A 27,723-nucleotide genomic window follows, 5' to 3' on the forward strand; every position below is an offset into this window, starting at 1 on the left:
GGGGATAGGGGAGGGAATTGATGGGAGTGTTAAGGGGGTAGGAAAGGAGAGGGGCAGAGAAATAGGGGAGTGGAAAGGGGTCATGAGAAGTGGGAGGGAGCAGAGGGTGGGAAGAGGGAATGGGAAGGGAGGGATTGGACGTGGGAGGGGGAATCAGGGAGAGGAGAGTGGGGGGGTATCCGGGTGGGGATGTGTCACGGGGCGGGGGCGGGCCGGGCCGCAGACACGTTGCAACGAGCAGCTCCCTGCCGCCTATCAGCAGCCGCAGGAAGGGGAAGTCGCATGTAATGAGGTGGGGGGGGGTGGAGCTGGGAGTCCGCGGGCGCCGGACGGCTGGGGTCGGGTCGGGTCGAGAGAGGGAGGTGCGGGACCCCCGGGGGAGGGGGAGAGTTCCCCGGAATCCCCAGGCTCGTGCACAAAGAGGAGGAGATCCCTGCGCGCGTGCCCGAGAGGAGGGGGTTTCCCCCAGACGCGCGCGCTGGTTAAGAAGAAGGGGGTAACCCCGGGATTCCACGGGTCGGGGGGGGGGGGGGGGTTGTTACCCCGGGATTCCCCCGGGACGGCGCGGGTACGCGAGGCGCTGCTCCTCTGCTACTTCGTGGCGCTGCTGCAGCTGCGGAGAATGTGGGGCGCCCGGTACCTGCGGAGCCCCCTCGCCCGCTCGCTGCTGCTCGACCCGCCGCCCTCGCACCGCCACGACCCCGGCCGCCTGCAGGTACGCGGCGCGGCGGGGGGCAGCGGAGAGGCTGCAGCGGGTCGACGGGCCGAGCAGCCTCGGGGTGTGGGCGGGACCGTCTACGTTTCGGGTCTGGGACTTGGGAGTACAGGGGTGACAGTTCACAGGTCGGGGAAGGTGGGTTTATGGAATGAGCTGCCAGAGGAGGTAGTTGAGGCAGGTCCTATAACAACATCTAAAATACACATGGATTTGAAAGTTTCCGATAGATATGGCCAAATCCGGGCAAAAGTGCAGAGAACATTGCCTGGAGATTATAATAATTCCATTATAATAGTAAGATTAAACGAGAACTTACCAGTTCGAAGTTTGATCGTTATTTTATGAGGAGTACGTTGAGGGAATATGTGAAGAACCCCGCCAGGACGCATGCGTGTCATTCTTCAAAGCAGCGGTGTGAAATCACAGATAACTGTAATGACTTAAACATAGTAAGATTAGAGAAAGAAATACCAGTTGAGTATATGATCATGGGTGGGAGCGGAGGGCACGTATTCCCTCAACGTACTCCTCATAAAATAACGATCGAACTTCAACTGGTTTTTTGGTGGACTCTGTGGGTCGCCAAAATCATGTTCACTGTTCGGTCCGTCAGTCCCAGCTGTAGTAGTGGTATTTTTAAACTCTACAAATTAATAAATTCAAATAGTTATGGCATGGGTGGTTATCCCTTGTTACGGGACGAACCAATAAGTCTGATCTATTCGGGATGGTAATACATGGTTCTAATACCATGTTCAGTATCACTGGGAACCATGGATGTGTAGGCCAATCGGGTACTACCAAAATGCCAGACGCAGAGTCTTGCTGTATTTTCCTTAATACCCGACTGATGAGGCAGAAAGGAGGGAATGCATAAATAAACAATTTCCCCCAATGCAGCGAAAATGCATCTGTCGCCGCTGCCCCAGGGTCTGGTTCCCACGAAACAGTTTGATAACTGGTGATTAAGCCTGGATGCGAATAGATCGATATCTGGTGTTCCATATCGTGCTGTAATATCAGCAAATACTTTTTTATTCAACATCCATTCGGTGTTTTCATTAAATTTGCGTGACCTGGTGTCTGCCACTAAATTTAGTTTACCTGGTAGGTAAGTAGCTGATATCCAAATATCTCTCTGGATACACCACTGCCAAATTGTATTAGCCAGATTGTCACATGATGTTGATTTGTTTCCACCCATGTGGTTGATATATGCTACCACGGTGGTATTGTCAACTTTAGTCTAACATGTTGGTGATATGACCCAGTACAATATGACTTTAGGCCATAGAATGCACCCAACATTTCCAGGTAGTTTATGCCCAGTGTTAGTAATAATGATGCCTCCTGAGCAGTCCATCTACCTCCACAGCTGGAGATGGAATTGGTGGCACCACAACCAAGTGCACTGGCATCAGTTTGTAGCACCATAGAAGGGTTGCTGATAATGATTGGATTGAAACAAAGCCAAATGTTATCTATCCACCATTTTAGTTCCATTATAGTTTTGATTGGTAGCTTCATTGGTCTGTCAAAATGACCAGCATTGATTTTGAGTGCTTGTATTTTTGCTCTCTGTAAATTTTGCTAATGTAAAGGTCCAAATTGTGTGGCTGGAAAAGCACCCACCATTTTGCTAATTACTTTTGCTATCAATCTGATGGACGGTTTACTGATGTCAATGAGGTTATTGCAAGCCTCTATTAAGTCTATAGCCTTTCCCTTTGGCAAAGTCACCGACATGTGAACTGAGTCAATGGTGAACCCCAAATAGTCCATAGTAGTGGAAGGCGTTAATTTAGATTTAACTGGATGGATAATAAACCCCAGTTTTTCAAATAACTGTTTTGTGGCTGTTACAGTTTGTTTGGCCAATTCCAAAGTAATGCCCACAATAAGTATGTCATCTAGATATGCCATGACCATGTGTTTCCGTTTCCGTAGAAACGCTAGGGCTGGTTTCAAAATTTTTGTGAACAGCCTGGGGGCTGATGTTAACCCATTTGGCAGCGCTCTATACTGCCATAGCTGTCCCATCCAGTTGAATTTTAAGTAACATCTGTGGTCACCTCGTATAGGCACTGAATAGTAAGCATCTTTTAAATCGATGCTAGCCATGAAGTAACCTTTGGAAATCAATTGTTTAGCAGTAACAAAGGTTTCCATTTTTAAATGAATATATTGTACAAATGTATTCAATTTGGTCAGATCTATGATGATGCGACAACCACCATCTTTTTTGTTTTTGGTAAAGATATTGGACACGAATTCTAGCGGTTCGTGTTGGGATTTTTCAATTACACCTTTTGCGTAAAGCCGCTCCAGTTCAGCATGCGCTTCTGATTTTTCTTTACCGGAAAGTACGAACATTCGGTTCGGTATATGTTGAACTGGAGGGCTGTACTTGTGTATAAATTCTATTGTATATCCCTGGATACTGCTTAAAATATAAGTATCGGTAGTTAACATACTCCATGCATCCAGAAAGGAGTGTAATCTCCCCCCAACCTCCATGCTCCCTGCAATTTGTAGGGAACCAGACCCACCTACCTCCATAGTTACCAGTGGCAGGTTTACTTCTTTTTGTAAATCCTTCGTTGATGTTGAGGCGTTGGTGTCTGGGTTTGTGGTTTGGTTGATGTTGGAGGTTCGCGTATCTTCCAAGAAGGCCGGCCTGGGCCATTGCCTAAAAAAGACTCATGTTTGGTGTACCGGACCTTCGAGCTTTCACCAGTCGGTCTTGTTCTACTGGTGGGTGCGTAGGGGTGCTGTCTATGGCCGTAGTGGGTTTTTGATGAAGTCCCTTTTATGAATCCCAGGGTTTTTGCTTCCTCATCGAGCTCCTTGACTTGCTTCGATAGGTTACCTCCAAATAGTAGTATTGGTGGTTTTATGTTTCCAGGTTTGCACAGACCCGCGAATTTCGGGTTTAAAGTAGGTCGGATGGCACTCTTCCTGATGCTGTTTATCTCATATCGAGTCTTGCAAAGCAGTGCCAGTGAATCCTGTTGATCCTGGGACATGTCCTTCTCATCCACTGTGCGGGTAAATGCTGTTATCCCTGCTGTTAGGAGTTTTAATACCTTTTGGAGTTTGATATCCATGCCTCTAACTCCTATTCCAATATGTTTCCATATACAAGTATTTACTACTGGAACATTCAGGGATATACAGTTGCCCGGTGCCAGGTGTCTTGACGTGGTGTCCAATACAGCCTGTCCTTGTAGCTGGTTAAAGGACATATAATCTATACTGGCAGCTAGCTTTTGCTCCAGGTTTTGGCCAGTCTGGTTTGGCTGTATGAAGTTAGACACCATGTCCAGTAGATTCTCACGTTCCTGCACCCCCTGCACACTTGATTTCTCTTCTGCAAACCCCTCTTCAGGATCAGCCCAGTTCTGACCCCCAGTGCTCCCCTCTGACGAGGGAGAAGCACTGTGCAGCCCTACAAGAGGTGCTGCTGTGGGTTTTACATAGAGCCCACAGTGACTCGACTCCATCTCCCGGAACCTGTCACGTTGGAGCAAATGCTCCACACACCGCTCCATCCGGCTCCAGCGCTCACGGTCGCTGGCCGCCCGCGGTTGCTCAAAGTCGGACTCATCTGAGTCCACGACTTTGTTAGTTTTCTGTTTTGCCTTACCGCCCGGCCGCGGAGTGGATCTGGCCGGTGTGGAGGCGACATCGGGCACAGCTGATCCCATTATCGGTGATTCAAGTGCCGCTGGCCGCTGCTGGCTGCCTGCTACTCCGCGGTCCTCCCCCACCAGCTTTGTCACAGCCCTCTTTGCTTTCTTTGACTTGTCCAAGCTCCCCATCTGTACATCGGTATGGGAAACACAAAAAGGCCACACAGTAACTCTTACCTGCAGGTTCCAGCTTTTAAACTGCCGCTGCGGGGGAACGTCGTTCCACCCCGCCTGACTGTTTCGCAATGCGTGTAGCTATATGACACGCATGCGTCCTGGCGGGGTTCTTCACGTAGTCACTCACGTGACTCCGAAGTAAAATACAAATAAATTATCCAAGATTGCAAAAACACAATTGAAAACCAAGTCCATAGAGGTGCAAGAGGTGGTCTGTGGTGCTCTGTTGCTGAGGTGGGGTTAGGGTTGTGCAGGTCGATTTAAGAACCTGATGGTTGTAGGAGAGTAGCTGCCCCAGAAGCCGATGGTGTGGGGCTTGAGGCCGACGGTAGCAGTGAGAAGATATCACGGCCCGGATGGTGGGGATCCGGGATGATCGATGTTGCCTCCTTCAGGCAGCGCCTGGTGTGGATGCTTTCGATGGAGGGGATAGCTGATGGTCCACCGCCCTCTGCAGCCTCTTGCGTTACTGTGCTTGGAATTGCCACACCAGGCCATGATGCAACGAGTCAGGATACTTTCCACAGTCAGTGCATCTGTAGTCAATGCCAAATCTCTTTAAACCTGGAAGTCATAACCCTAAGCCCAGAGCTGGAGGAGGTTGCTGGGGGCAGTGAGGTTATGAGAGGGTGGGTTTCGATTTATTATTGTCGCGTATACCAAGGTACAGTGCAAAGCTTTGTTTTGCATGCTGTCTAATCAGATCAGATAATGCTATACATGAATACAATCAAGTCAAACTCAAGTACAATAGGTAGAGCAAATAGGAAGATACAGAGTGCAGAATACAGTTGTCAGCATTGTAGTGCATCAGTTCCAGAGACAAAGTCCAATATCCACAATGAGGTAGAGGTGGAGTGGACAGTAGCCTAGCTTATCGAAGGACCGAAGGGGGAGAGGGGGAGGGGAAAGGGGGACAGTGGGGGAGGGGAGCAGGGAGGCAGTGGGGAGGGGAGAGGAGAGGGAGGCAGTGGGGCAGTGGCGACCAGGCGTGGTGCAGGTTTGTGTGGCGCTGGGACCTGATGCTCTTTGCCCTGTGCCCCGCTGCAGTGGTACTCATGTGACACGGACTTGCTGCCAGATCACCTGCGGCCACTCTTTGTGCAGAGCCACCTGGACGGGGAGACGGTGGCGTTCCTCCGGCAGAGTTCGGAGAAGTCCGGCTGGCTCCTGGTCCAGATCTACCACTCCCTCGTCACCTCCGTCTTTGGATTCTTCATGTCCAAGACCTCCATCAATGGGTAAGGAGGCTGCGGTTCGCTCCTCTCCGCTTGTTCCTGCATCGTTAGGATCTCAGTATTCAGAGATGGCACAGTGGCGCAGCAGTTAGAGCCGCTACCTCTCAGCACCACAGACCCAGGTTTTCAGCCCAAAAGGGTTTCGGCCCAAAACGTTGCTTATTTCCTTCGCTCCATAGATGCTGCTGCACCCACTGAGTTTCTCCAGCATTTTTGTGTACCTACTAGTCTATCAATGGTTGGCGCAGAATCAATGGGCCGAAGGGCCTGTTTCCGTGCTGTATCTCTGACCACCTCTTGCACTACAATGGACTTTTGTAGGTGTGTATTTTTGCACTTGTCTTCTTTGCAGTTTCTTCATTTCACTCTCATGTAGAATTTATGCGACAAATGCATAAATGTTTTCTGTAATCAGTTCTCCAGATATGCTGCCTGTCCCGCTGAGTTACTTCAGCACTTTCATAAGTTCAAGGAGCAGAATTATCCCAATCAGCCCATCAACTCTACTCCACCATTCAATCATGGCTGATCTATCTTCCCCTCACAACCCCATTCTCCTGCCTTCTCCCCGTAACCCCTGACACCCTTACTAATCAAAAATCTGTCAATCAAAATATCAAATGACTTGGCCTCCATCGCCATCTGTGGCAATGAATTCCACACATTCACCACCCTCTGACTGAAGAAATTCCTCCTCATCGCCTTTTTAAACATACGTCCTTTTCTTCTGAGTGTGCCCTCTGGTCCCAGACTCGCCCACTAATGGAAACATCACTCTATTCACTATTTGGTGAGTTTCAACGAGGGCCTCTCATCATCGCCACTCTGTGGCTAGATGGATGTTGCAATGGGTGGAGGGAGCTAGGCGTTGGGTGTGAACAGCAGGGGACTGTTGGGCCGAAAGGCCTGTGTCCAGGCGGTAACCCGGTGCCTCTCTCTCTCTCTCTGCAGGTTGCTGGGGAGGGGGTCGATGTTTGTGTTCTCTGAGGAGCAGTTGCTGGGCCTGTTGAGGGTGGGGCCGGAGTGGAAGACTGGCAGAGCCCTGGACCTGGGGGCCGGGGACGGGGAGGTCACCAAGATCATCGGCTCCCATGTGGAGGAGGTCTACGTCACCGAGGTCTCCCCCACCATGAAGTGGCAGCTGAGGAAGAAACACTACAGGTAAACATGGTCGCTGGTGGGAACTTGCCCAGTGACACTGCCCCTGCCTTCTGACCGGTCACACCAAAACAGAACAGAGAACCTTCTAGAAACTCTCGACAGCTCGCTCTAACTCTGTGGAGAGAGCAACGGAGCCATTGTTTGAGATTCAAGACCTTTGCTCTCTCCACACATGCTGCCTGACCCACTGAGTCATTTCATAGAATCATACAATGCGAAAACAGCCACTTCAGCCCAACTTGCCCACGCCGACCAACATGTCCCATCTACACTAGTTCCACCTGCTCGCGTTTGGCCCATACCCCGCTAAAACTGACGTATCCATGTACCTGTATAAATGTTTCTTAAACGTTGTGATAGTACCTGCCTCAACTACCTCCTCCGGAAGCTTGAGGCACACACTACCGCCCTTTGTGTGAAAATGTTACCCCTCCGGTTCCAATTAAAACTTTCCCCCCCTCACCTTAAACCAATGTCCTCTGGTTCATGATTCTCCTACTCTGGGTAAAAGACTGTGAATTCACCCGATCTATTCCCTTCACAATTTTATACACATCTATAAGATCACCCCTCATCCACTTGCGCCCCAAGGAATAAAGTCCTAGATGCCCAGGCTCTATAAGTAGCTTGGTCCCTCAAATCCTGGCGACATCCTTGTAAATCTTCTCTGCATCCTTCCCAGCTTGACGACACTGATTTTTATTCCGGAATGTACCATAGCAAGCATACCTTTACCGCTGTGTGTGCTGGTGTTGCCGTTGTCTGTCAGGGAGCTGTTGCGTGCGGAGGTCCCTGTGCACACAGATACTGTTGAGGGTCGTGGCAGTAACTGTAGGCTCTCCCGCTGGGTGCTACAGGGTGCTGGAGGTGGACGAGTGGCAGAGTGGCAGCCTGCAGTACGACCTGGTCAGCTGCCTCAACCTGCTGGACCGCTGCGACCAGCCGCTCACCCTGCTGCGGGACATCCGCAACGTTCTGGAACCGCGCCATGGGCTCCTCATCCTCGCGGTGGTGCTGCCCTTCCAACCCTACGTGGAGAACGGTAAGTGCTGACACGGTGGGGAGGGTGTGGGCTGCGACCCAGGACTGGCACACAGTGACGGAGTAACTCAGCGGGTCAGGCACCATCTCTGGAGAACGTGGATGGGTGACGTTTCAGGTCAAGACCCGTCTCCACTCTGAACAAGGGTCCCAACCCTTTAGACTTCATTTTACTTTACACTTCAGAGATAGAGCATGGAAACAGGCTCTTCGGCCCACCGTGTCCACTCCGATCACCGATCGCCGATCCCTATACAGCAGCACTATCCTACACGCCAGGGACAATGTACTATTTTACCGATGTAAATTAACCTACAAACCTGTACATCTTTGGAGTGTGGGCGGAAACCATGGCGCCCAGAAAAAAACCCACACGGTGAACGCACAAACTCTGTAGAGACAGCACCTGAAGTCAGGATCAAACCCGGGTCTCTGGCGGTGTAAGTCAGCAACTCTACCGCTGTGCCACTGTGCCGCCCTAATGTAACAATCCATGTTCTGAAACAACACAATCCGTGTTCTCCAGAGATGCTGCCTGACCCACTGGGTTATTACAACACTTTGTGTCTTTCTGTGTATAAACCAGCATGTGACGTTTTGGGTCAGGACCCTTTTTCAAACTGGAACGTCTGGAAGGTTTAGGTTTATTATTGTCATGTGCACTGAGGTGCAGAGACAAGCTTTGTTCTGCATGCAGTCCAAACTGATCAGATAATACTATACGTAAATACAATCAAGTCAATCTCGAGCACAATAGGTCATAGCAATAGACTTTCCAGTTTGAAATAGGGAAGATACAGAGTGCAGAGTGCAAAATATAGTTCTCAGTATTGCAGCGCTTCAGTTCCAGAGACAAAGTCCAATGTCCGCAATGGGGTAGAAGTGAATCAGACAGTACCCTAGTTTACGGAAGGACTGTTCAGAGCCTAATAACAGAGGGGAAGAATCTGTTCCTGAGTCCGTTCCTGTCTCCTGAGAGGCACAGAATTCAGTCTCGATCTGAATATAAAAATATTTTTTCCAGTTTGAAGAAGGGTCACAACTAAAAACATCAAACATCACAGATTCCTTCTCTCCAGAGATGCTGCATAACCCACTGAGTTACTCCAGCTTTTTGTGTCCCTCTGGCGTCTGCAGTTCCCATAAAAATAGGTTTATATACTTTGATCAGATCTCCTCTCAACCTGCAATGTTCCAGAGAAAATAATCCAAGTTTGTCCATCTTCTCCCTGTAGTTTATCTAATCTCTCTAATCCAGGCAGCATTCAGGTAAACCTCCTCCACACCCTCTCCAAACCCCCCCCCAGGATATCAATCCTTGAAATGCAGGATCCCGCCCAACCCGTATTACCCTCTCAGCTTTGTTTAGTTTATTGTCACATGCAGTGAAAAGCATTTTTATCACATGCTATCCCGTCAGCGGAAAGACTATACATACAGATGCACCATTGTTTTTCCGGCATCTCCTTTAATGCAGACAAAATTACTTGAAATGCTACCCCCAGCAGCCCTCACTCCCCCCCCCCCCCTCCCCCCCAGCAGCCCCCCCCCCCCCTTCCCCCAGCAGCCCCACCCCATCCCAGCCTCCTCCCCCCCCCCCAGCAGCTTAGGTGGATCCTTCTGGTATCGTTGGACACCTCGCGGAGGCCGCGACCCCTGTTTCTCTGGCAAAACGGAGAATCCAGCAAGGCTCTGGAACCAAGGGTGCCGGAGAATCAGTGGTGGACCTCAACATGCAGGGGATGTGGTGAATGCTGCTGAAGGCTGATAGACCATTTCTAGACCAGTCCCTCCATCTCCTGCTGCTCACTGAGCAGAGCTTCACACGTTCTGATAGATGGACTCGTCAACGGGACCAGCCGTGTGTTGCTGCGGTGGCTGCAAGTGAGAAGATACGAGGCATGTTACTGGAAATGTCTGGCCCAGCGGGAACCTTTTAGACTTTAGCGAAACAGCGTGAAACCAGGCCCTACGTGCTGCCCAACATCCGTGCCGACCAGCGATCACCTCGTACACGAGCACTCTCCTACACACTAGGGACAATTTGCAATTTACCTACACACCTGTACGACTTTGGAGTGTGGGAGGAAATCAGAGAAAACCCATGAAGTCTCGGGGAGAACGTGCAAACTCCATACAGACAGCACCCAAGATCAGGATCAAACCCAGATCTTTGGCGCTGTAAGGCAGCCACTGTGCGGCCCACAGGATGATAGCTTTATTAATGTCGCGTGTACTAAGGTAACAGTGAAAGATTGTTTTGTGTGCTGGAAAGACGCAAAGTGCTGGAGTAACTCATTGGGTCAAGCAGCATCTCTGGAGAACATGGATAGGTGACGTATGGGGTCGGGATCTTGTGTGCTATCCAGTCGTCATACCATACACAATTACAACAAGGAGTGTAATAGAGAATATCAACCGTGCAGACTATAATGATATTGCTACAGAGAAATTGCAGAGAATAAAAGTGCAAGGGTTGCTATGAGGTAGAGTGGAAGATTGGGTATTCAACATATGAGAAACTTGTTCAGATTTCGGGGAGTGAAGGCAGCTATAATCCTTTCTTCTGAGACGCCTGCTAGTGAGAGGGGAATTCAGCATCTGTGGAGGGGCAACATTTAAAGGAAATGTGCAAGGCAATTTTTGATTACACAGAGAGTGGTGAGTGCCTGGAACACGCTGCCAGGGGTAGTGCTGGATGTGGATACGATAGAGGTGTTTAAGAGGCTTTTTGATAGGCATGTGGATATTTTAAACATTTAAAACAATTCCACTGTCTACACTGCATCTGCACCATACCAGGACATCGGAGTTAGCCTTATTCTTTTGGAAACGGGGGTTCCCCTCTTCCATTATAGATGAGGCTCTCACTAGGGTCTCCTCGATATCCTGCAGCTCCAAACTTACTCCCCCTCCCCCCATTTATAACAAGGCAGAATCCACCTTGTCCTCACCTTCCACCCCATCAGTTGTCACATACAGAATATGATCCTCCGACATTTAAAATCTTGACTTGAAACGTCTCCCATTCCTTCTCTCCAGAGATGCTGCCTCACCCTCTGAGATACTCCAGCATTTTGTGTCTACCTTGGATATGCAGGGATATGGATCAGTGCAGACAGAGGAGATTAGTTTAACTAGGCATCATGTTCAGCACGGACGTTGTGGGCCGAAGGGCCTGTTCCTGTGCTGGACCATTACCGTGTTCTCACTTACCGAGAGCGAGGAGCAACTCCCCGTCCGGAACTTGCTGTGGAGCTCGTGGGCGATTGCCTGGAGCGCAAGGCTCCCCGACTCCTCAACCTGTTGTGGGCAGGGGGAGACTGTCAGTGGGGAAGGGAAGAGGGACAGGGGGGAGACTGCAGTGGGGAAGGGAGAGGGGGCAGGGTTGGGGAGGGGGTGAGGGGGTGGGGGAAGCTGGAGGGGCAGGAGGGAGTCTGTCAGTGGGGGAGGGGGGGTGGGGCGGCAGGAGACAGTGTCGGCGGTGATGATGAAGGGGGAGGGGCAGGTTGGGAGGCAGGGGAGACACTCAGTCGGGGAGGTGGAGGGGAAGAGAGGAGGGTGGGGGGGGGGGGACATTATCAGCGGGGGTGGGGTGGTGGAGGGGGGAGGGGCAGGAGGGAGACAATGTCAGTGGGCACTGGGGGAGGGGGGAGACGAGGAGGTGTGCACGGCTCACTCACAAGGCTGCTGGAGGTCCTGTTCTGGAGATCGACCTTCCTGCTGGGTTTGAGGGTTTGCTGCAGGAAAGGTAAAGAGCCGGTGAGGGGGGGGGTTACAGCAATGACCCTCCCCATCCTCAAACAGCTTCCACCCCCTCCAGCCCTGCCCCCTCTCTAGCCCTGCCCCCTCTGCCCCCTGCCCCCTCCGCCCCCTTCCCCCTCCATCCCCTGCCCCCTCCACCCCCTCCAGCCCCTCCCCCTCCGCCCCCTCCCCCCCTCCACCCCCTGCCCCCCTGCCCCCCTGCCCCCACGCTCCAATTTGTTTGTACCATTGCCTCTGGTGTTTGCTCAGGCAAGTGGTTGTTGGGTTTTGGGACCAAGACGAAAGGAACTGCAGATACCGGTTTACCAAAAAAAGTCATGAAGTGATGGAGTAACTCCAGCATCTCTGGAGAACATGGATGGGTGACGTGTCTCTTCTGGATCCTTCTTCAGACTGACGCAAAACGTTGCCTATCTATGTCCTCCAGAGATGCTGAGTTAGTCCAGCACGTTGTGTAGAAAGGAACATGAACAGCAGATGCTGGTTTATATGGAAGATAGGCACAAAATGCTGGAGTAATTCAGCGGGACGGGTGGCATCTCTGGAGAAAAAGGATGGGTGGTGGTTGGGGCCGGGACCCTTCTTGAGTCTGGAGAAGCGTCCCGACCAGAAACATCACCCATCCATGTTCTCCAGAGATGCTGCCTGACCTGCTCAACTCCTCCAGCACTTTGTGTCTATCTTACTCCAGCTCTGTGTTGCTTTAGGAGATTTTCTGGGTTATTGGCCTCGTTAGAGGCTAGAGGGAAGAGCTAGGCGAGGGTTCTCCACGGGAGATCTGCCAACACACCCGAGGGAAATCCCCCCCCCCCCTCACAATTTATCTGGCGTTCCCCCCCCCCCACCCCCCCCCCCCCCCCCCCCCCCCCCCCCCCTCATGGCCGCCACTCACCAGGAGGTTGATGGTGATGCATAGAGCGTAGATAGAGAGGACGGCGATCAGGATTGACTTGAGCCACAGATCGATCCCCCTGTCATCTGCAACAGAAAGATGTCCACTGTGAAACACCCGGTAGAACTCACCAGTCATCGGGTACAACTGCAGATGCTGGTTTGCACTGAAGGTAGACGCAAAAAGCTGGAGTAACTCAGCGGGTCAGACAGCATCTCTGGGGAAAAGGAATTGGTGACATTTCACGTCAGAGATGCTGCTTGGGAACTTACAAAATTCTTAAGGGGTTGGACAGGCTAGATGCAGGAAGATTGTTCCCGATGTTAGGGAAGTCCAGGACAAGGGGTCACAGCTTAAGGATAAAGGGGAAATCCTTTAAAACCGAGATGAGAAGAACTTTTTTCACGCAGAGAGTGGTGAATCTCTGGAACTCTCTGCCACAGAGGGTAGTTGAGGCCAGTTCATTTCATTGGCTATATTTAAAAGGGAGTTAGATGTGGCCCTTGTGGCTAAGGGGATCAGGGGGTATGGAGAGAAGGCAGGTACGGGATACTGAGTTGGATGATCAGCCGTGATCATATTGAATGGCGGTGCAGGCTCGAAGGGCCGAATGGCCTACTCCTGCACCTAATTTCTATGTTTCTATGTTTTATGTTTGACCCGCTGAGTTACTCCAGCTGTTTGTGTCTATCCAGCCATCACTTACTGGCCAGGCTTTGTCCAACCCTTAACTCTCTTATCCAACTCCCCTCCCCCCCAAACCATCAGCCTGAATAAGGGTACTGACCCGAAAACGTAGTCTGTCCATCCCCTCCACAGATGCTGCCTGACCCACTGAATTCCTCCAGCACTTTGTGTTTTGCTCAAGTTTTCAGCATCTGGAGTCTCCAATTAATCTCCAGTTAAGGGGGTGATCTCATAGAGGTGTATAAGATCATGAGAGGAATAGATCGGGTGAATGCACAGAGTCTTTTACCCAGAGTAGGGGAATCGAGAACCAGAGGGCATAGCTTTAAGGTGATAGGGTAAAGATGAGGGGCAACTTTTTCCCCACAGAGGGTGGTGGGTTTATGGAACGAGCTGCAAGTGGAGGTAGTTGAGGCACGTAATATCACAATATTTAAAAGACATTTGGACAGGTACGTGGATAAGAACAGTTTAGAGGGACATGGGCCAAACGCATGCAGGTGGGGAGGTGTGGTGGAGAGGGAAGAGCATGGAGAGGAATGGGGGCACGTGGAGAGCAATTTCAAGCCATATAGAGTCATGCTGTGCGGAAACAAATCCTTCGGCCCAACTTTGGGTCAAAGGATCTGTTTCCACACAGCATAACTCTATATGGCTTGAAATTGCTCTCCACGTCCCCCCTCCCTCTCTACACTCTTCCCCCTCCCTCTACACTCATCGCTATCCACACACCCCCTATCCCCCCACCCCGCTCCATGATGTTGAGATGATGTGACTAACCTGTGACTTTGAGGGTGGTGCCGTTGCCGGCTTGCCGGGCCGTGAGAGCAGAGGGGTGTTTGTAGGCCACGGTGCAGACGTAGACCCCGCTGTCCTCCCCGGTTACCTGCCTGATGCGCAGATTGGCCTTCCCCTTCCCGACAGGCGCTTGCAGCTGGAACCTGCCGGCGTCCTCCTCGTCCGGGCACTCTTCCACACACAGCTTCCGGGACCTGTCGCCGTGGATACTGTACCAGGTGACCTGCGGCTGGCCCGAGCAGTGGTGGGCGGTGAAGTTACAGGTGATGGTCACGTTGCTGGCCGGCTGCCTGACCACTAGAGGCTTCTGTTGGACAGCCACGACACACGTGGCAGCAACTAACCCTGTGGGGAGAAACACCCGCTCTTTGATTCCCCTCTTGGTGCTGAGCTGAAGATGTTTCCGAGCCACAAATAAAAGGCCATTTGGCCCAAAGTCTCGGCCTAAGATAGTAAGTGCCAAGCAGGATCTGTGCTACCACAGGGCCAGATACCACCATCTCCATCAAGTCTTGAGGTTCAATGGCGATATCATCAAACTCTTAGAACAGGGGCAGAGGTAGAGTTGCTGTCTCACAACACCAGAGACCTGGGTTCGATCCTGACCACCCGTGCTGTCTGGACAGAGTTTGTACGTTCTCCCTGTGACCGCGTGGGTTTTCTCCAGCAACTCCGGTTTCCTCCCACCTTCCAAAGATGTGTGGGTTTGTAGGTTAATTAGCTTCTGTAAATTGTCCCTAGAGTCCAGGATAGTGCTAGTGTAAGGGGGTAATCGCTGGTCAGCGCGGACTCGGTGGGCTGAAGGACCAGTTTCTGTGCCATATCTGTGTGACACTCTCCCACCACCCTAGTGCTACAGTCGGTGAGGGAGAGGATTGGTTTTGCTCCTGGATAGAGTGGCCACTGGAGACAGCCGTGTCTTGTGATCAGACCTACGTCGGGGGAGGGGGGGGGGAGGGGGAAGGAGATCTGTTTATTTGTCAGAAAGAGAGTGGCTTTATAGCAGCAGGAAGTTATGCAATGCAGTGCAGTTACTGGCAGTGAATGTCGTTGGTATATTGATGCCGTGGTCTTGAGCAATTGAGGAACTGATAAATCTGCAGAAGCAATAACTACAAGAAGACACAAGGAACTGCAGATACTGGTTTACAAACAAAAGACGCAAACCCTGGAGTAACTCAGCGGGTCAGGCTGCAACTATTTAGCGCAAGGTTTTGCACCAAAGTTCAATTAACAACAGCTGGCACAGTGGCGCAGCGTGTAGAGCTGCTGCCTCACAGTGCCAGACACCTGGGTTCGAGCCTGACTTTGGGTGCTGTCTGTGTGGTGTTTGCGTGTTCTCACTGTGACTGCACGGGTCTTCTCCCACATCCTCAAAAACGTGCGGGTTTGTAGGTTAACTGGCCTCTATAATTGCCCTTAGTGTGTGGGGAGTGGATGAGTAAACGGAATCACACAGAACTAGTGTGAACAGGTGATGATGGTCAGCATGGACTCGGTGGGCCGAAAGGCCTGTTTCCATGCTGTATCTCACAATCATATCAATTCCCGGGTCAAGTCCTCCCACAGTCTTCCCATTACCTCTCATTTATAATTCTAGTCTTCCTAAATATTGGGTCTCACTTTAACAATGCCACGACCACAAAGCTGCCTCGTGCTGAAATATCTACGTTGTAGAAATCATTGCATTTAACTGTGTATCTTTCTGCTTTCATTACTGAGATATTAAAACCGGCTGTTTGAGAGTGAAGAGAAAAAACTGCAAGAGATGGGTCAATACTGTTCATTCCTGTCAATATGAAACTGCAAAATGTTTTTTCCTAGTTTATAGGAGCAGTATTAGGCCATTTGGCCCACAGTCTATTCCGTCATTCAATCATGGCTGATCTATCTTTCCCTCTCAACCCCATTTTCCTGCCTTCACCCCATAACCCCTGGCACCCGTACTAATCAAGAACCTGTCAACCACCACCTTAAAAATACCCAATGACCTGGCCTCCACCGCTGTCGGTAGCAATGAATTCTATAGATTCACCACCCTCTGGCTAAAGAAAAGTCCTCTCATCTCTCTAAAGGAATGTTCTTTTATTCTGAGGCTGTGCCCTCTGGTCCTAGACTCTCCCACTAGTGGAGACACACTCTCCACATCCAGTCTTTCCATTTCTTGTCGGGTTTTGCAAGAAAGATTGATTGGATTTTGAACATTATTTTTCTTAGTTATCCTACAAACTCTCTCTGAAATTCTGCCACTGCTATGGTTACTGTTACCGGTGCCAACAATTTACAGTAAGCTTCATACCGTCACACGGTCGCTTTCATTATCAGCAAGAAGTGTTGCTGTGAGAATGCTTGTCCTAAGATACCATCAAAAGAGCTTTCTTTAATTCAGTATTGCCTGGATATGAACGGGATATACTTTAACATCCCAGTGAATGATCCAGGAATGCAAGGCAATTGTCCCAATGATTAGGATCAGAGTGAAGCACCCTCTGAACCGTCCCATCGTACACACCCAGGGTCAGATATGGAGTGAAGCTCCCTCCGTACCATCCTGCCACACACTCCTAGGTCACAGATTAGACACAGAGTGAGTGATGTCTTGATGGTTCTGGGGTTTGTGCATGCCCTATGTTTCTGTTCCTGAGCTAAACTATCAACAGGGGACTAACTTAGACAGGCAAGTTGGTCAACATGGACGAGTAGGGCCAAAGGGCCTGTTCCATGTTGTATTGCACTGTCACTCCAACCCCCGCTGCCTCTCACTGACGGGGAGTTCTCCACTGCCTGACTGACCTCGCAAATACCACTGTCCTGATCGCCCTCCATCAGTGCAAGGATCCAAATGGTGTCACCAACCGCCTTGGACCCTCCCACCGAGGGGAGAAGAGGGGAAGTGAGTGAACGAGCTCTCACCTGCTGTGCGGAGATCCATGACCAGGAGTAACAGGGCGAGAGGGGTTGTACATCGCACTCCAAGCCCCATGGCCCCAGCCCAAAGCAAGAGCTCTGCTCACAGGTTCCTCATTGCGAAATGATTTCCTTCTGGCTGGGAGTGTTGGCAGGGACACACACTGAACCCACCCCCTGCGATGATCTGTACACGTGATGGCTTGTCACGGAGCCCAACAACTTGCCGAGTCAGTGTCTGCAGCCTCCAGGAGCTGGTCTATGTTTATTATTGTCACGTGTACTGCGGTACAGTGAAAAGCCTTTGTATCTCATGCAATCCAAACAGGTCAGATAATACTAACCATCTGAACTGTCCTCTCACCAACTCGAGAGCGGTCCTGACCTCCCATCTTCCTGACCTCCCATCTTCCTTATTGGAGACCCCCGGGCTGTCTTTAATCGGGTTTTATCTTGCACTAAACGTTATTCTCTTTATCCTGTGTCTGTACACTGTGGCTTGATTGTAATCATGAACAGGGGTTTGTGCTCTCTGTGCTGTCTCTCCCACAGCAGGAGGAGCGGGAAGTGGGATGGGGGAGAGGAAGCGGGTGTGGGGAAAAGGTTAGGATGGGGTGGGGTTGGGGAATTGGAACCACCTGCTGATTGTGCTGTCTCTCGCCCTGCAGGTGGGTGATGGGAGGAGTGGGGGAGGGTGAAGCGGGACTGCACTGCCTCTCCCCCACAAGTGGGAGGTGTGAAGAGGTGGGGGTGGGGCGAGGATGTTGGGGTGAGGGAGGGTCAAGGAGGTGGGGGAAGGGGGGGCCGGTCCACCGACTGACTGCTGTGTCTCCCCCTGCAGGCGGGCGCTGGGAGCGACCGGCGGAGTGGCTGCATGTGACCGGGGATACGTGGGAGGAGCAGGCGTGCAGCCTGAGCGAGGCGCTGGCTGGGGCCGGCTTCACCGTGGTCTCCTTCAGCCGCCTGCCCTACCTGTGCGAGGGGGATCTGTACCGCGAGCACTACGTCCTGGACGACGCCGTCTTCGTGCTCGCCCCCGCCTGACGGGGGAGGGGGGGCACGGATTCCCAGCCTGTAGCATGGATCCAACCCGACCTGAAACGTCGACCGTCCCTCTGCCTCCACAGACGCTGCACAAATGGCCGCTGTGTTCCTGAGGATGAGGCAGTTTGTCTCATTCTCCAGGTTCCAGCACCTGCAGCCTCCGTGTATACCTGCAACTGTGTGTGTGCAGATGTGCACTATATGTCTGCAATTGTATGCATGCAGATGTGCACAACTTGTCTGCAAATGTGTGTGTGTGTGTGTGTAGGTGTGCACACTAGGCAATTGTGAGGATGGGTGTGCACACACTATGTCTGCAATTGTGTGTGTGCAGATGTGGCCAATATGTGCAATTGTGAATGTGAACATGTACAAATGCCTGTGCAATTGTGCGTGCATGTGTGCACAACATCTGTGATTGTGATGATGTGCATATGAACATGTCAGTGCAATTGTGAGCATGCACACTTGTACGTTCACAATTGCACGGACATTGTGTGCATATTTGGTGCAAGTGTGCTTGTGTACCTCTGTGCATTGTGCACAGTGAGTGTTTCTCTCTTCCCCCCCCGCCGCCACAGGTGGGAGGTGGGACTGGGTGGACCAGCCCAGCGGCCACTGTCAGCCCGGGAGGAGCTGGAGACTGCAGGGGATGAGAGTGGAGACGGGGTGGGATGGATTCTCTCCTCCACCGCGTGCCTCCGTACAGTCGTTACTCTCACCTGGCCGCTGGCTGGCGGCGGTTTCCGCCCTGTTCCAGCTGCTGCTCGGCCACCAGAATCAGCTGTGTGATCCCACCGGCCTTATGTTGGTGATGAACGGTGAACGTCACCATTTAAACCATCTCAATACAGACTGCACAATTACACCAATGGGAGCAAAATTGATATTTTACATTCCAAACATGAAGTGTTTTAATTTTGTAGATTGCATTTTAACTTGGAAAAGGCGTTAACTGATGCCTAGGGTGTGTTTTCTTAATCAGTGTTACAGGGCCTACAATGACTGAAATTAAATAAATAAACTTTCCTTACATTTGATTGCTGTGCATATTGACTTTCTTACGATAATCTGTTAATTTTAACACTACGATCTTTATTTTCAGATCTCTCAACCCTCTTCTCTCTGTATAAATACCTAAAGCATAGAACAGTATAGCACAAGAACAGGCCCTTCGGCCCACAATGTCCATGCCAAGCCTGATGCCATCTCTGATCTACCAGCACGTGATCCATATCCCTCCTTTCCCTGCGCCTATGTAAAAGCCTCTTTAAAGCCACTATCATATCTGCCTCAACCACGGCACAGTGGTGCAGCAGGTAGTGCTGCTGCCTCACAGTGTCAGAGATCCGAGTTACATCCTGACTATGTGGAGTTTGTACGTCCTTTCTGTGACCGCATTAGTTTTTTCCGGGTCCACAATTTTACATCAGATTAGTTTAGTTTATAGTCATGTGTACCGAAGTATAATGAAAAGCTTTTTTGTTGCATGCTAACCTGTCAGTGAAAAGACTATACATGATTACAATCGAGCCGTCGATTGTACAGAGGACAAAGTGAATAATGTTTTGGGCAAGAGAAAGTCCAATGATGTCTGATTAAAGATACTGAGGGTCTCCAATTAGGTAGATGGTAGCTTAGGACGGGTCTCTAGTTGTTGATAGGATGGTTCAGTTGCCTGATAACAGCTGGGAAGAAACTGTCCCTGAATCGGTGCTTTTGTGTTAAACTTGTGGTCCCAAGCCAACGGCGCTATACAAATGCAAATCTCTTCCAAAGGCAGGGTCAACTTGATACCTGCTGACGTCAGCAAAGAAGAGATGGAGACAGAAAGTTCCTTGTTCGCTGTCTGGGGTCGTGAGCTAGGACCGGCAGGTAGGAGGTACCTGATGTCTCACCTGAGTCCTTGTGTTGCTCCTCACCCCCTCCCCCTGGCCCATGTTAAGTAGTGGGAGCATCTCACTTACACCTGAGAGCAGGCTACAACTCTCGGCACTGTTCACACGACTAACCTGCCGCTTTCAGGGTAAAGGAAGGAGCTGCAGAAAGCTGCCAGGGATTCCTGGATTTTACCCGGGGAAAAGTGAACCGATCGCTCGCCCTCACGGAGAGCCCACTCCTCACATTAGCAAGACGTAAGTGCTCCCTCTTTCTAACGGCTCCCTCTCCTCCTCAGTCTTCGCAACCTGAGAACATCATAGACACGGGGAAATTGTTGGGTAGTTGGCTTCCGGGCAGGGAAGTTTAGTTTAGTCTAGTCATACAGCCTGTAAATAGGACCTTCGATCCACTGAGTCCACACTGCCCAGCGATCACTATCTCTATCCTATACACTAGGGACAATTTACAGAAGCCAATTAACCTATAAACCTGTACGTTCATTCCTGGGATGTTAGGGGAAATCGGAGCACCTGGAGAAAACACACGCGGTCACAGGGAGAATGTACAAATTCCGTACAGACAGCACCTGTGGTCAGGATCAAACCCGGGTCTCTGGCGCTGTGAGGCAGCAACTCACTGTGCCACCCCATTGTGGCAAGTTGTGAACTGGCATGCAAATATTTTATAGTGCGCAGGAGTTTTGCATTTTAAAACCTTGTTTTCCGCTTGTGCAGCTTACATCCCTATAATATGAAGGTTGAATTCTCCAATTTCAAGTCATACCCCACTGCTCTCATTCCCCTCATTCCTCACCTCCCCAGCACACATTCTTCCCAGAAAAAAACAAACAAAGAGCGGAATATCGTGTTACAGTTTACAGGGAAAGTGCAGATTAAAAAAGGCAAAGGTCGCATTGGGATAGATTGGAAGATTGGGATTTCATTCTTAGCGTATCAGCGGTTTGATAACTGCTGTCCCTGAATCAGGTAGTACGTGCTTTCAAGCTTTTATGCCTTCTGCCCTACGGGAGAGGGGAGAAGAGGGAATGAGGGTGTGAGGGGTTCTTGATTATGGTGGCTGTGTTTCCCGAGTCAACATGAAGTGTAGATGGAGTTGATATGGGGGTGAACAAGGAACTGATTATACAGGATAACAATCATGGAACATGAACAAAGACTATACATGATTACAATTGAGCCATCCACAGTGTACAGATACAGGATAAAGGGAATAATGTTTAGTGCAAGATAGATAGATCAGCCATGATTGAATGGCGGAGTAGACTTGATGGGCCGAGTGGTCTACTACTGCTCCTTTGACTTATGAACTCATGAACCTTGTGTCCTTTTGCGTTTTAACCAGCATCTGCAGTTTCTAGTTTTTATACCTTCAGATTTTGTGGATTATTTTCACAGTGAACTGGCAATTAGCCGAGACGTCTTCGGTTTCTGACGACTGGTTGCTGTGTCCACACTGACAGCAGCTTCGGTCACCTCTGGGGACAAATGCAGCCACATCTGTGCAGCTGCTGGTGGATCTGGTGTGTCTGCTGGAGCAGTGTTGCCGTGGGTGACGATCCAGGAGAAAGTGAGAAAGGTTTTGTTCCCAAAATGCTCTTCAGACAGGCCCTTCGGCCCACAGTGTCTGTGCTGAATATGATGCCAATTTAAACTAATATTTGCCTGCACGTGATCCATATCCCTCCATTCCCTGCATATTCATGTGCCTATATAAAAGCCTCTTAAATACACCACTATCATATCTGCCTCCACCACCTCCCCTGGCAGTGTGTTTTATCACTCTGTGTATAAAAAAGCATCTCCTTTAAACTTTGCTCCTCTGACCTTAAAGCTATGCTTTCGTGTTTTTGACATTTCCACCCCGGGGATAGCAGTTCTGATTGTCTACCATATCTATTGCTTTCATAATTTTATAAACTTTTATCAGCCTCCGATGCTCCATAGAAAACAATCCGTCAAACCTCTCCGTACAGCTAATACTCTTTAATCCAGGCGGCATTCTGATAAATGCCTTTTGCACCATCTCCAATGCCTCTACATCCTTCCTTTAATGGGGCGACCAGAGCTGCACACAATAGTCCAAATGTGGCCAAACCAACAAGCTGCAACATGATTTTGTGAACCTCTACTCTTTACCCAACTGATGAAAGGTCCCCACCCGAAATGTCACCTATCCATGTTCCCCAGAGTTGCTGCCTGACATGCTGAGTTACTCCAGCATTTTGTGTTTTTTTCAATGAAGGCAAGCATACCATACACATTCTTTACTGCTCTGTCTACCAGTGTTGCCATTTTCAGGGAGCTATGGACATGGACCCAAGATTACTCTGTAAAACAACACTGTTAAGGGACCTACCATTAATTGTATGGTTTTCCATTTCATTCGCACGTTCACATGTTATAGGAGTAGAATTAGGCCATTCAGCCCATCGAGGCTGCTCCGCCATTCAATCATGGCTGATCTCTGCCACCTAATCCAATTTTCCTGCCTTCTCCCTACAACCTTTGACACCCGATCTAATCAAGAACTTGTCGATCTCTGCCTTAAAAATATCCATTGACTTGCCCTCCACAGCCCTCTGTAACAATGAGTTCCACAGATTAACTACCCTCTGATTAAAGAAGTTCCTCCTCACCTTTTTAAAAGACTGCCCTTTAATTCAGAGGCCTCTGGTCCTACACTCTCCCACCAGTGGAAACATCCTTTCCACATCCGCTCTATCTATGCCTTTCATTATTCTGTAAGTTTCAATGAGGTCCCCCCTCAACCTTGCAAACTCCAGTGAGTAGAGGCCCAGTGCTGTCAGACGCTCTCAAGGTGCAACACCGCACATCTCTTGTATTAAAATCCCTGCCATTTCTCTGCCCCTTGCTGTAACTAAGCAGAACATTAATAAATGAAGATATTGCAACACTATGCAACAAAATCATAACATTAAAACACTGAGGAACTGTTTGCTGCTTGTGGGTCTGTTTTAACTCACCGTTCCTCTTACAGAACTACCGGCAGAAGTGCAGCAGATTCTGGTTAGTGATGGAATTTTATTTTGATCTCATCTTCCACTCTGCTTTTGTGACCATCAGCATTTAAAACCTGTCTCTTACAATTTAGGATCAACTCTTGGATGGGAAATACATTGAAGGTGAGATGTTTGTTTAGTTTGGAGATAGAGCGTGGAAACAGGCCCTTAAATCCACCAAATCCGCACCGACCATCGATCGTTCGTTCATATTAGTTCTATGCTATCTCATTTTCACATCCACTCCCTACATACTAGGGGCTATTTACAGAGGGCCAATTACCCTACAAACCCGAACGTCTTTGGGACGGTAGGAAACCTTAGCACCCGGAGGAAATCACATGGAGAACGTGCAAACTCCACACAGACAGCATCCGAGGTCAGGAATGAACCTGGGAAGCTGGTGCTGTGAGGCAGTGGCTCTACCAGTGCCGCCCATATAAACCTGAAAACCATGCAGTTTGACTTTGTTAAACTCCTTAAAGCAACTTTCTCTTTATTCCTCAGGAACTGTTCACGCCATCGAATACCTCAGGTACGATATTCATCAAAAGCCAACCTACATTACTTTAGAGCCTTTCTCTGCCCCGGGATATCCTTAGAACCCTCTTCAGGCAATGACGCAGCCGCTATCATCCCGAGGGGAAAGAAGGCGGCCAATTTTTGCATAGGGAGATTGAAGCTGTTTTTGACTACTGACTGAGGGGTGATGGCAAGCGGAGTGGCTTCTACCCACTATGATGAAACCCTGTTCTTAGTGCAGTTTACAGCGTGGAAAAAAACCCAGCGGCCCAACTTGCCCACATTGACCAAGTGTCCCAGCGGGATGGAGTGGGATGCATCTGCTGGCTGTACGGGGTATTGCTACCTGCCTTCTCTTCCCCTCAAGGGTGGTGCTTTCAAACACAGAAGTTTGAAAACTCGCACCACCAGACTCAGGGACAGCTTCTTCCCCTCTGTTATCAGGCTTCTGAACGGTCCTTCCCTAAGCTAGGGTACTGTCCGATTCACTCCTACTCCATTGTGAACATTGGACTTTGGTCTCTGGAACTGATGCGTTACAATGCTGAGAACTATATTCTGCACTCTGTATCTTCCCCTTTACTCTACCGATTGTACTTGAGTTTGACCTGATTGATAGCATTAACTGATAAACTGAAACTTTTGGGAGAATGGAAATTGAATTGAGGTCACCATTTCCAAACTGTGGCCTTCCTGAATCACACATGTGTTCTCTGGGTTCTAGGAAACACCCTATTGAAGACCATCAGGCGGCCATGCTGAGATACCTTCATTCCAGGGGCTCGAGCCTGCACAGCCTCCAGGTTTGGGACAACTGGACTCTTGCTGCGTGTGGGTGCCTTGGATCGGCCATGACGGATTACGGGGGGAGGAGGGCTGCAAGGAAATGTTTCCATTGTCTCGGGTGGAGATTGGGATTGGGGTTGGTCAGGAAGGACTGGGAGTGAATCCCGGATACCCTACTGGGAATTCCTTTCATGGTACCATTTGCTGTGATGTAGCCAAATGGACCCAATAGGGAGGGGCATTCTGTAGAGGTTGATGGAAAGCCTTTGGTTTGAGGCTGTGGCCAAAGCCCAGGGCAAGGACAGTGGGGAAGGCGGGATAGAGGCGCCACCTGGGCTACAGGATGGAGTCCGTACCATGGAGGGGGTGGCTTGTGTGGGCGGGGGACGATCTCCTGAAGGAGAATGTTGGAAGTGACCACACTTGGGCAGTGTGTTCTGATGAAGGTGAGATGGGTGGGGACTGAAGTGTAGGGGTGGAGGCTTGGGAGGTATGGGAGATGCTTAACTCTGGGGGTGGGGCCTCCTCGAGTGGGCGGAACTGGTCAGTATGGAGGCGCGGTCAGTTTGTGGGTGGAGTCTGGCTTTGTGAAAGGCGTGCCCTATATGTGGGGGCGGGGTCACGCAAGATGGGGTGTGGCCTCGACCTAGGGGCGGGGTCAGGTGCAATGGGGGCGTGGTCTATCCCTGTGGGCTTCGCCGCGTTTCCCGGGTAACGGGGCCGAGCAGCGGGACCGGGACGATGACCATGTTCCCCACTCCGTCCTACTCCCACACAGGCGTCCTACACCGACTACTTCGCGGGCATCGGGCGCCGACCCCGGCAACTGGCCGCCCACCTGCGGCACCTGGACACCCGCTCCTTCCTGCTCGGCGTCAACCTGCTGTACGGCGGCGGCAGCGGCGGCCAGGTCGGTGCGGGGCCGAGAGCATGGGGATGGGAGGAGCGACGGTGGATGGGGAAAGAGAGTGGGGGAGGGTATAGGGAGGATATAGGGAGAACAGGCATGGATGGAGGGGGTGGGGAAGGTTGAAGGAGTGGAGGGATATGGGGTGAAGGTGGAGGAGCTTGAATAGGGATGAGGGAGTTCACACGTTATAGGAGTAGAATTAGACCATTCGGCCCATCGAGTCCACTCCACCATTCAATCATGACTGATCTCTACCTCCTATTCACATTTTCCTGCCTTCTCCCCATAACCCTTGACACCCGTTCTAATCAAGAATTTGTCTATCTCTGCCTTTAAAATATCCACTGACTTGGCCCCCCACAGCCCTCCGCGGCAATGTGTTTCACAGATTAACTACCCTCTGACTAAAGAAATTGCTGCTCACCTCCTTTCTAAAAGAGCTCGCTTTAATTCTAAGGCTATGACCTCTGGTCCTAGACTCTCCCACCAGTGGAAACATCCTTTCCACATCCACTTTATGGGAGGATGAAGGGTAGGAAGGTGGGGAAGGAGGGAGGGAGATTGGGAAAAGTTTGGGGAAGAGGAAAGGTGGGGAGGGGAAGGATGGGGAAAGTGACCTTGGGGAGGTTAATTTGGCGAGGGTGAGGAGAATGGAGGAGTGGAGAGTATGGAGGGAGATGGATGGGGTCTGGGACTGCCAAGGACTGGGATAATATTGTTGGTAAATAGTGTTTAAAGGGCCGATTGCCTTTTGCTGTCCCTGTGGGAGGGAGAGGGTCTCACAGTGTGACTGCTCTCCCTCCCCATTCCTGGTGTCGCAGGGCTGCTGCTGCTCTCACACAATGACTCTGTTCCCCTGCCTCTCTGCGATCTATTCCCACTTTATCTCTCTGCTTTTCTCTCTTTTGCTTTCCATCTCTTTTTCTCTTAATTTTATCATCTTTCTCTCCATTTCTTTACTCCCTTCCTACATCTACATCTCTCTTTCCAATTTCTCTTTCTCTATTTCTCATTCTACTTTTCTCTCTTTCTGTTTCTCTTTAAAATGTTTTCCTTTTCTCTTTCCCTCTCTCCCTCTCCCTCTCCCTCTCTCCCTCGCCCTCTTGCCCTCTCCCCCACTCGCCCTCTCCCTCTTTCCCTTCCGCCCTTTGCCTTTCACTCTTTCCTCCCCGCCCTTTCCCTTTTACCCTCCCTTTCCTAATTCCCTCCCTCCTTGTCCTGTTTGCACAGCTGCCATTCACCACTGTGCGGTTCAGGGATGTCCGGGATTTGATCCTGCGGACTCCGGGCGGGCACCGCAGCCTGTTCGTCACGGCCTGGGAGAAATGCTTGCCCCGGGTTGCCACGTCCCCGTGCCTGGAACTCCTCACCAAGGCCCTGAGACTGTCATCAGCCGCCTACCTGCGGCCAGAGATGATTGCCCACCTGCCTCTGGACCTTCCTGAGGAGATCTTCAGGAACATGTGAGTCTGCCCACAGAAAACTATCCACGTTTCTCCAAGTTGAGAAGAAGAAGGGTTCTGACTCGAAACATCACCCATCCTTTTCCTCCAGAGATGCTGCCTGACCCGCTGAGTTACTCCAGCACTGTGTGTGTCTTTCTCTGCTGGTTAATACCTTGTAATCATGGCTCTTCAGCCACTGAGTCCAAGCTGACCATCGATCACCCTTTCACACTAGTTCAATGTTGTCCCATTTAATCATCCACTCCATACACACTAGGGGCATTTTACAGAGGCCAATTTACCAACAAACCTGCATGTTTTTAGGATGTGGGAGGAAACTGGAGCATCCGGAGGAAACTTACATGGTCACAAGGAGAACGTGCAAACTCCACAGAGACAACACCCGAGGTCAAAATCACCCTCAGTTCTCTGGTGCTGTGAGGCAGCGTCTCTACCCGCTGCATCCCTAGGCTTTGCATTAATGTCTTATTCTTTTCAATGTCTTGAAGGATTTGTGTGTAATTTATGTTTTTGTGTGTTATCAGTCTGTGCCTGTGATGCTGCTGCATGCTAGATTTTCATTGTACCTGTACCTCACTGTACTTGTACACATGACAATAAACTGGCCTTGTCTTTTTCTTCTGAAAGTCTTTCTCTTGACCGGGTAGCAGGCAAACAAAAGCTGTTTACTGTATCTTGATATACATGACAATAATAAAGTAAACCAAGGGTCTCGACCCAAAACGTCACCTATTTCTTTTCTCCAGAGATGCTGCCTGACCCGCTGAATTACTCCAGCACTGTGTGTCTGTCCAAACTAAACTTGACTCCCTTGACTTGATGATCTCTCGACTCTTTCAGCACGGCGGTGTTTAAGGAACTGTACGATGATATGACTGCTCGCAGCCAAAGGGCCATCTATGAGTGGATCCGACAGATCCTTCAGAGACCCAACAGGCAGCCCGGTAAGTGGAGCCAAGATGTCCACTCCCCACTCCTGCCATGCCCACTCCCTCAGA

General features: G+C 50.4%; 3 protein-coding genes across 3 annotated transcripts in view; 2 read left to right on the top strand and 1 right to left on the bottom strand.

Annotated features, from left to right (window-relative positions):
* Window positions 1-82: 82 nt before the first annotated feature.
* mettl9 (methyltransferase like 9) lies at window positions 83-19,160 on the top strand. The gene is made up of 5 exons (XM_055651909.1): window positions 83-715; window positions 5,638-5,828; window positions 6,777-6,986; window positions 7,844-8,028; window positions 17,918-19,160. Exons 1-5 carry the CDS (start codon window positions 83-85, stop codon window positions 18,118-18,120), a joined length of 1,422 nt encoding a protein of 473 aa, XP_055507884.1. The 3' UTR covers window positions 18,121-19,160.
* si:ch211-139g16.8 (immunoglobulin superfamily member 6) lies at window positions 9,611-17,456 on the bottom strand. Its single transcript, XM_055651576.1, has 6 exons — window positions 17,083-17,456; window positions 14,152-14,514; window positions 12,685-12,770; window positions 11,711-11,767; window positions 11,244-11,330; window positions 9,611-9,905 (listed from the first exon to the last, which is right to left on the bottom strand). Exons 1-6 carry the CDS (start codon window positions 17,150-17,152, stop codon window positions 9,849-9,851), a joined length of 720 nt encoding a protein of 239 aa, XP_055507551.1. The 5' UTR covers window positions 17,153-17,456; the 3' UTR covers window positions 9,611-9,848.
* Window positions 19,161-19,306: 146 nt separating the features above from the next.
* The window catches only part of LOC129707120 (otoancorin-like), a 36,308-nt gene continuing 27,891 nt past the window's right edge, over window positions 19,307-27,723 (top strand). The window contains exons 1-8 of the mRNA XM_055651910.1: window positions 19,307-21,597; window positions 23,020-23,048; window positions 23,134-23,164; window positions 23,549-23,576; window positions 24,288-24,366; window positions 25,128-25,259; window positions 26,490-26,722; window positions 27,566-27,669. Coding sequence (XP_055507885.1) covers window positions 21,507-21,597; window positions 23,020-23,048; window positions 23,134-23,164; window positions 23,549-23,576; window positions 24,288-24,366; window positions 25,128-25,259; window positions 26,490-26,722; window positions 27,566-27,669 — 727 coding nt within the window. The 5' untranslated portion in view covers window positions 19,307-21,506. The remainder of the gene's footprint in view (window positions 21,598-23,019; window positions 23,049-23,133; window positions 23,165-23,548; window positions 23,577-24,287; window positions 24,367-25,127; window positions 25,260-26,489; window positions 26,723-27,565; window positions 27,670-27,723) is intronic.

Source organism: Leucoraja erinacea, chromosome 20 (assembly GCF_028641065.1).
Source record: "Leucoraja erinacea ecotype New England chromosome 20, Leri_hhj_1, whole genome shotgun sequence".
NCBI lineage: Eukaryota > Metazoa > Chordata > Chondrichthyes > Rajiformes > Rajidae > Leucoraja > Leucoraja erinaceus.